Here is a 13983-nt window from a genome sequence, read left to right on the forward strand (position 1 = left end):
GGGGCAGCACAGCGAACCCCGCGGTGCCCACCTGAGCCCGGCAGGTGTGGCTGCGCCTCTGCTGCGTGGCTGCACCCTGCTCACCTGGGAGTGGACCCACCGAGTGGCCCTGGGCCTCTCCAGCTCACTGAGCCAGCCCCGCGGTGGGCAGTGAGGCCCCACGGCTGCACGAACACTTGTCATGTCAGGGCTTGAAGCACTCACGGCTCTGACACCACCCCCGACACTGCTCCAGGGTGACCGGCCCCCAGGGACAGTGAGGGACAAGTGCCATGAAACCTTCCCTCCCGCTGCCCCCAAGAGGCCCCCGAGTGACAGGGTGAGTCCCACTCAGGACAGACCCACCTGGACCTGCATGTGCCACCCCCTCACAGCGAGGCCCGGGCCTCAGGATGCAGCCGACAGGCCACGGCCAGGACACTCGGAGGCATGTCCCTGCACCAGCCCGTGTCCCAGGAGGCTGCTGGCCTCACGCTGTTCAACGGGGTGTTACCTCAGAATCCAGCCTTTTGCCCCAAAACATCCACCCCTGGAACTGAGACGGCACACGGCTGAGACCATGCGGGCTGAGGCGGTGAAGGAGGCCGGAGCCGGGTGGTGCTCACAACTTTATTTCCGCGGTGGCGCCCAGGTCAGGTCACCGTGTTGGCCGTTCCCACAAGCACACCCGGCCCCGCCCGCAGCTGCGCCCCCACCCACACAGGAGCAGCGCCCTGTGGCCACCATATCAAACCACACGCCGCACCAGACGGCGGCACAGGCCAAGCCCAAGTCGCCGGCTCCGCGCCGTGGGTTTGAGTTGCTGGCATTTTTACATCACATCCACACTTCTCACAATTCCCTTGTTTCCACGAGGGCGAGGAAAAGGCGGGTGGGCAGCAGGCTCTGGTGTTAGCGGAGGTGTAGTCGCCACAGGGGGCAGCTGGGCGCCCCCGACCGCAGCCGGGGAGCAAAGCGTTAGGTAGCGGGTGGTGCAGAGAAAGCACAGAGGCGAGGCTGGCCACACAGGAGGGCAGTGTCCACAGACGAAACTCGAGCTTGTGCCTGCTGGCACCCGCGTGCCAGGCAGCCGTCTGCTTCCTCGCACCCTCAACTCGGAGCCCGGGCTGTTTACGGAGCAAAGCTCTGTAGCGTCCCCTGCACGAGCTTCGGGGAACGGTGATGGGTTGGGAAGAAAGGAAGGACTAGCACTAATCACAGCACACTTGACATCGGCCGGTTCTACTCGGAGGGTCAGGTTTACAAGCTCAATGACGTGACCAACAAGGACGGGGCCACGACAGGTGCTGAGGTCTGACCCCGGGACAGCAGGCAGCACCTGCGGGCCCGCTCAGGTGTGACGTGTGTGACCTGGAGTCGCCCACACTCACTACCCTCGATTCCCAACGCCGGCCCCACGAGGAGCCACCCGCTGCCTGTCTACCTGTCACGCCCCTAAAGCTAGCGCTGCGTCAGGGGTTCGCACGGCGGCCGCACCATCAAGAACAAGCGAGAGCCCCAACCGCTGCCCAGGAATCGCTATCTTAGTGCTGGGCTGCGGCCAGGGTGGGCACTCACGCCACCGCCTGCTCATCACCCGCCGCCTGACTGGCCACCCGTCCGCGTCCCGGGGTGAGGAGGTGACAGGGCGGGGAGCAGGCGCCCTACCTATCGCGTGCACACACCACACAGCGCGACGCCGCGGCGGCAGGCGCTCTAGTGCTGCCCCTTGGTCGACTTCTTCTTCTTGGACTCGTCTCTGTGCTTCTGCTTCTTCCTCTTGCCACCTTCTTTGAGTCCTAAGGAAACACGGCTTGTGAAACACTGTGTGCGGCAGCTGGTCTCCCCCACCCCCCGGACCCAACCACGTTCAACTGTCCCCAGGTTAACAGCACACATGACACCGGAAAGCCACGCCTCCTCACGTGCCCATGGCCCACACCTAAAGCTCAACAAAAGGCTCTTGGCTTTACCACCACGGCCGCCGTCCGGGGCCCACCTGGCAGGGCACAGCCCGTCCCCTGGCATCCCCGCTTCCCCCACCAGAGTCTGCTGCGGGAGGCCCTGCCTGGGTGGGGACCAGCGCCCCCTTCCATCCCGGTGGTGGCACCCGAGGGACAGAGGCAAGGAGACCCCCTGGCCCCTGTCCGAGCCACGCAAGGCCTCTGCCATCAGCAGTTCTGCAGACACAAGCCAGGCCAGGCCCCTTTGGCCCGAGGCCTGTGGAAAAGGCCACCTGAGCGCACCCTTAAGAACCTGTTACCGGCGACGTTCCACAGCCGTCTCCAGTCCTGACTCAGCCACCCACTCTGGGGACACTAGCAGGTGTCACAACCCCGTGGGTGGGTCCCCACAGACAGCCCCGTGATGCAGCCGCGCCGACTCCTGCCCCAGTGCCCGGCTGCCGGTGGAAGCCGAGGCTCTCACTGCATGGCGCACACAACACAAGGCTCCGGCCCCTGGGTTCTCGGCGGTGGCATTCGGGGCCGCTGCCGCCTTCACCAGCAACTCGGAAGCCCAGTCACTCCGCCTCCCCTCCGAGGGCCCAAAAGCCGGCCGCTGCCTCCGCCCTCGCCACCTGGTAGGAGGTCCGCGACATTTGCAGAGGCCGCAGCACCGGAAGTGAGGGCGGGCGCCCCTACTAGCAGGGCCGGCTGTGGGGACATGGGCCTGGGCCCTGGCAGAGGACCTGACAGAGGGAGACAACGGCCTCCGAGGAGAAACGTGGGACCAGAGCCACGGAGCCTGCGGTGTGTCCCCCAACGTGACTGCAGGGAGTGGGAGGAGGTGGCGGGAGGCGGCCGCGGAGGACCCACCTGGGTCACGGTGAGAGGGGCAGGGAGGCCTGCAGCTCTGGGGGGCCAGACACCCACCAACGTGAGGAAAAGGGGAAGGACTCCTCACTCCCATTCTTATCAAACATGCATTTCTAAGTTTAAGAGCACAGGAAACCTGGCTGGGGTAGCTCAGTGGTTACACAACGACCTAGGAACCAGGAGGTCACAGTTTGATTCCGGTCAGGGCACATGCCCGGGTTGTGGCTCGATTCCCAGTAGGGGGTGTGCAGAAGGCAGCTGAACAATGATTCCATCTCATCATTAATGTTTCCATCTCTCTCCCTCTCTGAAATCAATAAAAATATATTTTAAAAGAATAAAGAGCACAGGAAAATTACCTTGGCCTCACAAGGGATTTAACGAGAGATGGTGCGTGTTTGATTGGCGCAGCCACACACACACCCCGCATACCTCTCTGGGAGGTGCCCGCCCTGCATCTGGGGCCCATCAGATCCCCGCAGCCCAGGAGCTGGGCAGACGCAGACCCGTGGTCTGGTTGGGAAATTTCTTCAAAATCGTGTAAAGAGACCTGCGGGTTTGGCTCAGTGGATAGAGCACTGGCCAGCAGACTGAAGGTCCTGGGTTTGATTCCTGGTCAAAGGCACGTACCTGGGTTGCGGGTTCCATTGCCGGCCCTGGTCAGGAGGCAGCCAATCGATGTTTTCTCTCTCTCTCTCTCTCTCTCTCTCTCTTTCTCGCTCTCTCTCTCTCTCTCTCTCTCTCTGTCTCTCCCCCCACCCCTTGCTTCCCTCTCTCTAAAAATCAATGGAAGAAATTTCCTCAGGTGAGGATTAATTAAAAAGATGGTTTTAATTGTGTAAGGAAATGGATGTGTGATGGGAGGGTTGGCCTCCAGGCTCGAGGCGTGTGGACACTCAGATCCCGCCACCACCTCCCATGCCCTGGGCCTCGCACCTCACCCAGCCTGGCCCTGCAGCTCCACCCACAGCCCTTCCTGACGCGGAGTCCGGACTGGAAGGAAGCACTGTGCAGGTGAGTGAGGGCGGGCCCTCAGGATCCTTGTAAAACAACTCCTCTGCTCTTTCCTGAAAATGCTCAATGTTTACATTAATTTAAAACAAAACAAAGCAATAAGACGTGGGCCGCCCTGCCCCCCAGGGCCGCCCTGCCAGCGATTTCGAGGGGACATGTCGGGGGGCCTGGGAAAGAGTAGCTGTGAGCCTCACGGAGAAGCGCAGGCGAGCAAGTCAGTTTCACTGCAAGACAAGCTCCCCGCCTCCCGCAGACCTGCCCCACCCCAGCCCCAAGCCTTTAGCCCGCAGCCAGGGCGCGTCTGCAGGGCCCAGTGCAGAGTTAAGGGCCATCCTGGCCAGTGGCTCAGTCGGTGGCTCAGTCGGTTGGAGTGTCGTCCCAGGTTGTGGATTCGATTCCCAGTTGGGGTGCGTGTAGGAGGCAACCAGTCAACATTTCTCTCACTCGCTTTCTCCCTTCCTCTCTCTAAACATAAATTTTAAGAGTTAAGGGCGGAGGCCCCTCGTTCCTGAGTGTTCCCTGTGCAGGAATTCTGATGTCCTTCCCAGTGGCCTCACCTGCGGGAGCGTGGCTCACACAAAAGCCCGACCCCTCAGTCTCCTGGCCACTTGCTGGTTCCTGGGCTGTGCAAGGACACACGCGTGACGTCAGAAATGAGTCGGCAAGCTTTACGGGTTAGAGTGGAAGGCAATGCACGTTAAGAAGCCAAATTCGCCTTCGCTGGTTTGGCTCAGTGGATAGCAGCGGTTCTCAACCTGTGGGTCGCAACCCCTTTGGAGGTCGAACAACCCTTTCACAGGGGTCACCTAAGACCATCGGAAAACACATATATAATTACATATTGTTTTTGTGGTTAATCACTATGCTTTAATTATGTTCAATTTGTAACAATGAAATTGGGGGTCACCACAACATGAGGAACTGTATTAAAGGGTTGCGGCGTTAGGAAGGTTGAGAACCACTGGGATAGAGCGTCGGTCCCAGGTTTGATTCCGGTCGAGGGCACATGCCCAGGTTGCAGGCTCAAACCCCAGTGTGGGGTGTGCAGGATGCAGACGATCGATGATTCTCTCTCATCATGGATGTTTCTCTCTCACTCTCTCTCCCCCTCTCCCTTCCTCTCTGAAATCAATAAAAATATTTTTTTAAAAAAAAAAGCCAAATGCCAGCAACTAAAGCCGCCTCCCTTCCCCCTGCTGCCCGTGCCAAGGCCTGGTGGCCCAGAGCCAGGGCCAGGGCTAAAGTCACCCACCGCCCGCCGGCCCCTTCGTGCACCCTGCGCCCATACGTGAGCTGCGGCTGTGGGACCTGTCACTTCAGCACTGAGTTCCCAGCTTGGGGAGCATCTCATTAGTTTTCATCTAAATGAGCCACTTGCAGAAGCTGCCACTGCCTCCAGGTGGCACTGTCCTCCAACCCCAGGGCACCTATGTCCCGGGTAACCAGGTCCCTTCCATGTGCTTCTTTTAAAGGAAAGTTACTCAGGACTTGGAATATGGCGGGACGATGACCAGGAGATGCCGCAAGGCCCGGAGCCGCAAGGCCAGCTTAGTGAGGGCCCAGCATGAAGGGGGCCCCGTGGCCACAGGAGGGGGGCCAGCCATGGATGCTGTGGAGGGAGCAGCTGCCCAGGCAGCAGCGGCTCAGATTTCCTCGCTGCCCCTTCTTGCATCCTCCTCCAGGGCACTTCCACCCTCCGTGACGTGAGCTCACTGCATGTTTGTGGGAGAATCACGCCTTTAATTCCGTGTGACGCCACTCAGTCTTCTCAAGGTCTCATAAATTGATTTTTAAAAGGAAACAACAAATGTTTGACTCCAACATTCAGAAATGCTCCCAGGTAGGCTGGGTTCCCACAGAGTCCAGGGGGCTCCGGCCAAGGCAGGCGCCACCCCCGCAGCCACAGACGAGGACTCGTGCCGGCGCTCACAATGAGGTGTCCCCACTCCATCGCGGGACCGATAGGGACCCAGTGGTAGAAACTGACAGAGGCACATGTCTTCTGCTAATGCTGGCGTTCCCGGGTTCTCCGGCACGTGACAAAGTACCTTCCACTCCACAGGCACATCTGGGATGCAGGGCCTGGTGCTGAGCTCGGATGCGGCTTCGGCCCGGCCAGTGGGCGGTAGCCCTGTCCTGGGAGACTGGCTGGACCACACGCCTCCCTCCCAGGAACTGGGACATCTGACCCAGGGGGCTGAGGTGTCCCTCCAATCAGACGACGCGCCCATTAAATCACTGTCAAGCGACGCTCGTCCCGGGAAATGGAGCCTGCAGCCCTCCCCTGGCTGAGGCCCCCAATGTCAGGGTTCCTTCCCTAGCCGCTAGACCCTCACCTCCAGGAGGGGACAGGGAATCCTGGCGAATGTCCATTCAAGGCCAAAGGGTCCTTCCTGGTCACTCGGCTCTTCCAACTGCCCCTTTCCGTTACCCACAGAGGCTCCTCCCCAGCGGCCGGCGGCGTTGTTGGCATGGCCGGTCCCAGGGGTGGGGCTCCATTCAGGGGGGTGGGGGACACAGGTGGGACACTTCTTTCTGCCTGAACAGACACCCAGAAGGACTCCAGGGACAGATTTCGATAGAAAGCTCTGGGAGATGAACTTATTTCTGAGATAACAGTTCGGCCCTAGGTCCACGGAGTTAACCTCATGCCGCCGTGGGACACAGAGGACCAAGGGTGAGCCTTTTCCTCCCACACAGCCTGCAGCTCCAGGGGCCACACCGGCAAGGATGGCTGCACCCTCAGAGACCCCCAGAACCTGGGACAGCCCCCCCAGAACCTGGGACAGCCCCCCCGAACCTGAGTCAGACCCCCGGAACCTGAGCCAGACCCCCGGAACCTGGGACAGACCCCCCAGAATATGAGACAGACCACAGGCCTGGGAGCAGGAAAGGGCAGCACCAGGAGGAGGCCGTTGAGGCCACCAGGCCCCCAGGGAGCAGCGTGGCTTGGCACCACCCAACCTGACAGAGCCCCCGGGCGGCCTGTGTTACTTTGTATTTAACCAAATACAGGGGCAGGTAGGCTGAGACAGCGCTGCCTGGGGGCCAGTCCATCCAAATCCCGAGACCTCAGTTACAAAAGGAGCACTTAGGGTAAAAGTAGCACCTGGTGACTGTGGCATCGGCATCTGTGCCGAGACAACACACTTCATACAGAAGGTGGCACCCCGTTTTAATTGTGGGGTCTCTGGAAGGCGCCTCCCCTACCTGCCAGGTCAGCCGCACCTGCCCACCCTGCCCATCAGGTGAGGACACAGCACAGCAGTGACTTCTGTCCTCGCTGGCCTTGGGCAGGACGGGGCGCGTCCTTGGGGGGGCGCTCTGCCTCAGTTTCCCTCCGCACACCTGCTGAGAAGGCGGAGGGGTCCCAGTGGCTGGCGGCCCGATGGCGGCCCGGGTCGTCCTCGTCCTCGTGCTTGGGTAGTGGGGTGGGCCTGTGCGACCTCAGAGGGCGGGCGCTGGTGCTGGCGGGCTGCTCGGGCAGCGCGTGCTGGCCTCGGAGCTGGCAGGCCTCCCGGAAGGCGTCCTCGTCGGCCACACCTGCAAGGACAGACAGGGTCACGTGAGCGGGCACCGTAGGTGCCACCCTCACTCAGAGCAGGAAGGCTGCCCACTCCTCAGGTGCACAGTGGGGGATGCACATCACTCTGAGGGAACGGCCATGGGAATGCCCACTGACCCCAAGGCCCAGGGGACTCGAGGGCACCTGCTAGAATCCGTCCTCAGACTCAGCCCTGCGGCCCAGGTCCCGCCTCCGACTCGCTCTCCGCACGCTGACGCCCAGTCCCTGCCCACCCCCAATGCTGCAACCGGCCACAGTGGAGGCGCCCGGAAGCCCATCCCGGTCCCACCCACGTGCACCTGTGAAAACCCACGGCACTGGCGTCCGTTACGCTGGACGCACGCCCACTCTGGACAGCCCCCCACCCCCACCCCACCCTCACCCAGAGCCATATTCTTCTGGGCTTTTAAGCTGTGGAGGCCAGAGGCCGTGGCAAGCAGTTTCGATGAAGTCACACTTCCCTTCCAGTGCCCGAGGCAGGACGCACACGGAGCAGGAGATGCCCCCACCCAGTGTCTTGCCCCCACAGCCCTGGTAAGATCTGCTGGCTCCAGAAGGCCCTGAGGTACAAGGTGTTAGGACAGAGCGGAGGCCTGAGGCCTGGGCAGTTAGAGCTGCTGCCGTGGTGCTGGTGGCTGAGCACCTGAGCCCCGGGCAGTGCTGGGAGGCTGGTGGCCAGTCCTCGGGGCCTGAGCTGGGAGGACAGCCTGATCCTGGCTGCGGGGCCCGGCACGTCCTCCACAGCAGGGCTGGCCAAGGGGCCGCGCCCTCCCACCCCAGGCACAGCTTTCTGGGAAATGCTGGGATCTCGGGGGCCTGCCTTCTGGGTTTGCATTTTAGAGGATTTCCACTAAGTGTCCAGTTCCGTTTATTAAACCCCCAACCTGCAGAGCCCTGGGCGCGGCTGTGACCCACAAATACGCACATGGGCTTTACAGCTGGGGTCCAGCTCTCGGGACACACCCTCGTTGCCCGGCCTCACCCCTGCACCCGTCACATCACCACCTGTTTCCCCAAGCAGCTCCTGCAGCTCACAGCCCCCCCCCGCCCACCGCCCTCCACCAGGCTCCTGTCAGATCCCCTGCGGGTGAACTGGGCGGTCGGCTGGTGTCAGTCCTCCCCTCGAGGACCCGCATGCCCGCCAAGAAGGGTGTCAAGACCCCCGCCCCCAACACTGGCTGCTCACTGAGGCAAGCAAGCAGCACCAACTGCCCAGGCCTCACGCTCAGGCCGAGACCCAAGTGCGCTCTGTGGGCCCCTCTCCACGGGCGCTGAGCTCCTGGCAATCACACGGGAGGGAGCACTTGGACCAGCCACTGGGAGCGGGTGAAGAATCAGTGATGTAGTGGCTTCAACAGCCTCGCCCGAGTGGAAGACGAGGTGCTGGTGGGGACACAGTGGCCAGGGCACCCTGGCTGTGTCCTCTGCTCAGGCCCATCACTGTGCCATCCAAGGCAGGCAGACACCAGGAGAAACTTACACACACCCTGACCCAGGTCACACCCTGGGGACAGACAGCAGGCGCCCCACATGTGGCAGCAGAGGGTCAGGCCCCCCTGCCGGGTCACCCCCACCATCGTCACAAGTGTCCCTGTCCACCCGAAGGTGACATCATGTCAGGTCTGAGTCTGCCCCGTGAGGCTGAGCCTGGGCTGCACAGGTGGGGCTTGGGGGGGGGGGGGGGGGGGGTGCGCCGTGGCGGACCCCCGGAGCGTGTCCAGTCCCACTTACCTTGCCAGCAGGGTCCCGCTCCTCAGGGGGACTCAGGACCCAGTCCACCCTGCAGCCCTCAGTCACGGGAAGGGAAAGTGGTGGTGGCACTGCCGCACACCACGGCGGATGCCCATATCCAGAGCACTCATCACCGTGTCCCGGGGCAGCACATGGGCGGGATCGGGCAGGGCCAGGACGCGTGCCCCCCCTCTCGGATCCAGTGCCCAGGCAGGAGGGCCAGGACACGTGCCCCCCCCCCCCCACCCCACCCCAGACCCAGTGCCCAGGCAGGAGCCACAGGGCAACTACATCAACCAGGCCCTCCCACTGTCTGGATGAGACACACCCACTGGGTCAGTGGTGACACCACCTATCTCCTTGCTCAGCCGCCTACCACGTGGGCTGGGACACTTCCAGGGCCACTTGGTATGTGTCTGCTGTTTGGAAAAGTCACTAAGATTTTCAGCTTGATGTTCTGAGAACAAACACCCCAAATGCACAGAAACACCAGACCCTCTCTCCACGTTCCCAGGAGCCCGGCCTGGGGACAGGGGCAGGGGCGGGACACTGGGAGGGGGTGGGGGATATGCACACAGCCCTTCCCAGCAGCCTGCAGATCCTTGCAGAGTCCCTCGCCCCTGCACCTGGGCCCTGCCCCCACCCCACCTCCTCGCAGCCTGCCCGGCTCGTGTGGCCCTCCTGCGTGTCCTATGGTCAGTTGGAGCCTGCAGCTGGGCTGAGCTGGGCCTGGGGGCCCAGCCTCCACATGAACCACAGGAATGGGTGGGACACAGCACTGAGCCCAGTCTCGTGCAAGTCCCTGACAGACTTACCTGCATGGTCAACCTGGAGGACACGTGACCTCTCGGCGCCCACCCCTCCCAGCCATGCTATGGGGTCCAGGGTCCAGGGTCTGGAGCAGGGCCCCACAAGGTCCTTATGAAATGCTAGTGTCTCAAGTACCAGGAAAAACCACTTGAGGGCAGGAAGTAACAGTGGAGAGTGAGAAGCGAAGACTACTCATTTCTCCGCTCACCCACAAGTTCTCACTGGGCCCCTGCTCGAGGCCACACGGAACCCCAAGCCCCCTTCATCCCTGTGTGCACATTCCTAGGCCACCACCCTCAGAGCAATACTGAGCTGTAGGTGACACATTCACACCATTTGAGTTTGAGGAAAGGGGTCTTAAAAAGGACAATCCTGGCCTGGCCGGCATGGCTCAGTGGTTGTACATCCACTGCTCACTCCCGCCTGCGAACCCAGGAGTCACGGTTCGATCACAGTCAGGGCACATGCTCAGGTTGTGGGCTGGTCCCAGCGGAGGGCATGCAGGGGGCAGCCGATCGATGATTCTCTCATCATTGATGTTTCTCTCTCTCTCCCTCTTCCTTGCTCTCTGAAGTCAATAAAAAAGAAATTTAATAAGGATAATCCTGACAATGCCCACTGTCTCCATCCTCCAGGCGCCGTGTTCTGCCCCAGCTGCTAACCAGAGACGCCCCTCAGGCCTTGCGATAACAGGTGTGGTCAGAGCAGAGGCCCCCAGTGCTCATCTGTCCCCGGTGACAGGGGTGTCAGCAGAAGGCGGAACCCTGCCCACTGCCCACTCCCGCACGGTGGGAGGCGCTGACTGCTGGACGCTTCGGGGGGGAGGACAGTTCGTGCACAGCAAGGACCACATGAAACACAGGCCTCCTATGGCCACGCCTCGGTGGCAGTGTGTGTGCGGGGGGCGGGGGGCGGGGGGTGGGAGGAGGCACCAAGACGCGCTGGACTCTCCAACATCCTCTCGGACTGCACATTGTGAGCTCTGTCATGTCTTTTGCAGAATCCCCCACCCACCACCCTCCAAGCACAACCCTTGTGGCCTCCCACCCACATGCCCCTCGCCTGTGTGCCCCTCACCCTACAGGCTGGCAGGGTCTAAGGAATCTGCTCCACTTGGAGGCAGGTTTCTGCTTCGGTTCTGAGGACACAGCCTGTCTTCTTGTGGTGGGGATGCCCCAAAACCACAAGGGGCCCCAGGAGCTGGTATTTGACAAGCAACCATGTGGTTGTCCCAGCCCTGCTGGCTCGGGTGGTGTGACGGAAGCTTCAAGAACAGGGCCTGAGTTGGAACCTCCCTTTGCTTGTATTCCTTTGCCCCCTCCAACCCAGCATGCAGCAAAGCCCCCATAAATTTAGGACGCAACCTACTTTTCAACTGAACGCTGGGACCCTAGGGTGAGTGACAGACTCGCAGGCCACCGAGGGGGGAGGGGGGCACACATCCCTTTCAGGACACAGGGCCCCTCAAGAAGACGAGGTGGGTCCTGACTTCAGAGCACACAGCGAGGACCAGGCCTGCACCAGGGGCCAGAGGCCGACTCCGAGCTGAGCGCTCACTCCACGTATGACAGGCACCTATGCACCTGCACGAGGGCTATGGGCACTGCAAGGACACAGGAGGCTCCAAGGGGCAAAGCCCTGCCCGAAGGGGGACAGCTCTGAACCAGACATACCTGCCCGCCCCCCAAAGAAAGCGTCTGTTCACCAGCAGCCCAGGCCTGCAGGGCAATGCCACGCCCACTTTAGGCCTGAAAACACTTTGTTGTTGTTAATCCTCCCCTGAGAATATCTCTTTTCATTGATTTTTTTTTATGAGAGAGAGTTGGAAGGGGGGGGGGGGGGGCATCAATAGGAGATGATTTGTTGTCTCCTGCAGGAACTCCATTGAGGGCCTGGGATCCAACCTGCAACCCAGGTACCTGCCCTTAACAGGGAACCAAGCCCCTCTGCAGTGCGTGGGCAACGCTCTAACCAAGGGCACACTGACCCAGGGCCTGTAAGAAATGTAACACCTTCACGAGGAAACCCAGAACATCCAAGGGCATTTTCTCATTAGAAGCTCCTTGCTATCAACCTTACAACCTATCTTTCAAGTTAAATGCAGTGGACATGCAGCAAAGCAGATATCCTGGGGGCGGGGGGGGAGAACAGCGGTGGGCACCCCAGCCCCAAAATCACCCAGGAGGATATAAGCCAGGTCTGTGGCTACACTGCACCCCCCGCCACTGAGGGCTCTCAGGGAGCGCGAGCCCATGCATGCTGGAGGTCAGCTCACAGGGACAGAAGGGGACCCCCGAGCCAGTGCACATGGGGGAGGGGGGTGTCGGCTTACAGGGACGGAAGGGGGCCCCTGAGCCAGTGCACGCTGGGGGTCAGCTCACAAGGACGGGGGCGCGGGCCCCTCCCAACAGCTCCTTCCCCTTTAAATTCCCTCACCAAAAACATGAAAGAAAAGCCAGCCTTATGAGCACTCCACACCCTCACAGCGCTCCCCTCCCAGGCTTGCCTAGGTGGGACAGGCATGGTGGGGAGGCACTAGAGGAGCGGCACACCGCTGTCCAATGATTACTAACCATCGCTGGCTTCCTGCAGACCCCGGCAACCTGAAGGTGCTGAAGGAAAATTGAGCTGTAAAAAGGTGAGAGAGCCTCTGGCACAGGGGCACGGGAGGGTTCACTAGTCTGCATTTTGAGACAAAGGACTGGATCCCAAGCCCCTCCGGAGTGGCCTGGGGAATGCCGACCAGGCTGCCCAGCTGGGTTTTAGCACCACTGAAAATTAACACCTTGTCATCTGACTTCAAGTCCAGGAAGAAGACATAGGGACAAGGCGCCTGCAGCACTGTCCTCTGCATGCAGCGGTCTTCCTTACCCTGTGAGAGCTGCTGCTTCCCAGACTGGAGCAGTATTGGAATAAAGGCTCATGTAGAACTCAGCCTTATCTCTGCTGAATTGGGCTTTTGTGTCATTTCAAAAGTACTGCACATTTCTTCCACCAGCACAAGGACTTGGCCTGGCAGTGTGGCCCGGCATTTAGAGCATGCCCTACACCAAAGGGTCAAGGGTTCAATTCCTGGAAAAGGGCACATACCTGGGTTGCGGGTTCAATCCTGGCCCCAGTCAGGGCGCATTCGAGAGGCAACCCTCTCTTACATCTCCCTCCCTCCCTCCCTCCATCCCTCCCTCCCTCTCTACCAAAAAAAATTAAAGGGAAAAATATCTTTGAGTGAGGACTAACAACAAAAAAGCACAAGGACTTTAAAAACTATGATATAAATGCACCATATTTCAATGTTCTTGCAAAAAACTGCCCTCTCCCTGCAGGCCCCACCCCAGGGGAGAGGCTGGGCAGGAACTTCTGAAACTGAACTCCCAGCCCCAGCTCTTCAGCTGACAATGACCTGCCAAGAAATCATGACTCTGTGCACAGGGTGCCTCTTGTAATACCCTGATCGCTGCCACACCTGCCACCACACTGTCCGAAAGCCAACCAGCTTGGGCTCCTATTACAGCCTTTTCCAAACTGTCCACACTGTCCCAGATTACTAAATCTATGAAAACTTACCGTTAATTTAAGTTTGAGGTTAGCAATCTGTACTACGTCAAGGCAACACATTAGAAAAATAAGCCACGTCTAATTCTACATCCCAAACAGAACGTGCTCTCTTGGTATCAATCCTGAGCCTTTTCCTGTGCAGAACCAACAATCAAAACCTGTGACATTGCCATTGGTTACGACCGTCCCAGCATCCTTTTCATCAGGAAAACTAAATATACCAGGAAACATCCTGCCCCGTAGGACCCAGCTAAATTTAAAAATAAACACGCGGTCTGCCGCGGCCAGGCCAGAGCACTGAAGTCACCGAGAAAACACGAAAGGAATGTTCCAGCAGCTGCCACACATGCTCGGCCACTGCACACAGCTCATTCTTCCCCCAAATGGATCTCAGTGCAGTGTGGAGCCCAGCTGATAACATGCAAGTGAAAACAAACTTCCAAAAATAAAAAGTCACTTTTCCCAAATATGCACAATCCTTGGTTGTGGATGGTTCTCTGTACTTTGGGGGAA

The 13983-nt window shown here is 60.1% G+C and overlaps 1 protein-coding gene across 3 annotated transcripts in view; it reads right to left on the reverse strand.

Annotated features, from left to right (window-relative positions):
- Window positions 1-595: 595 nt before the first annotated feature.
- DNAJB6 (DnaJ heat shock protein family (Hsp40) member B6) overlaps window positions 596-13983 on the reverse strand; it is a 55007-nt gene continuing 41619 nt past the window's right edge. For all 3 annotated transcript variants that reach the window (XM_070423561.1, XM_070423562.1, XM_070423560.1), the window contains exons 9-10: window positions 7158-7352; window positions 596-1778 (exon numbers count right to left, since the gene is read on the reverse strand). In XM_070423561.1, the coding sequence (XP_070279662.1) occupies window positions 1696-1778; window positions 7158-7352 (278 nt within the window). In that variant the 3' untranslated portion in view covers window positions 596-1695. The remainder of the gene's footprint in view (window positions 1779-7157; window positions 7353-13983) is intronic.

This window comes from Myotis yumanensis, unplaced genomic scaffold (genome assembly GCF_028538775.1).
Source record: "Myotis yumanensis isolate MYYU_CA2020_CCGP unplaced genomic scaffold, mMyoYum1.0.hap1 SCAF_9, whole genome shotgun sequence".
NCBI lineage: Eukaryota > Metazoa > Chordata > Mammalia > Chiroptera > Vespertilionidae > Myotis > Myotis yumanensis.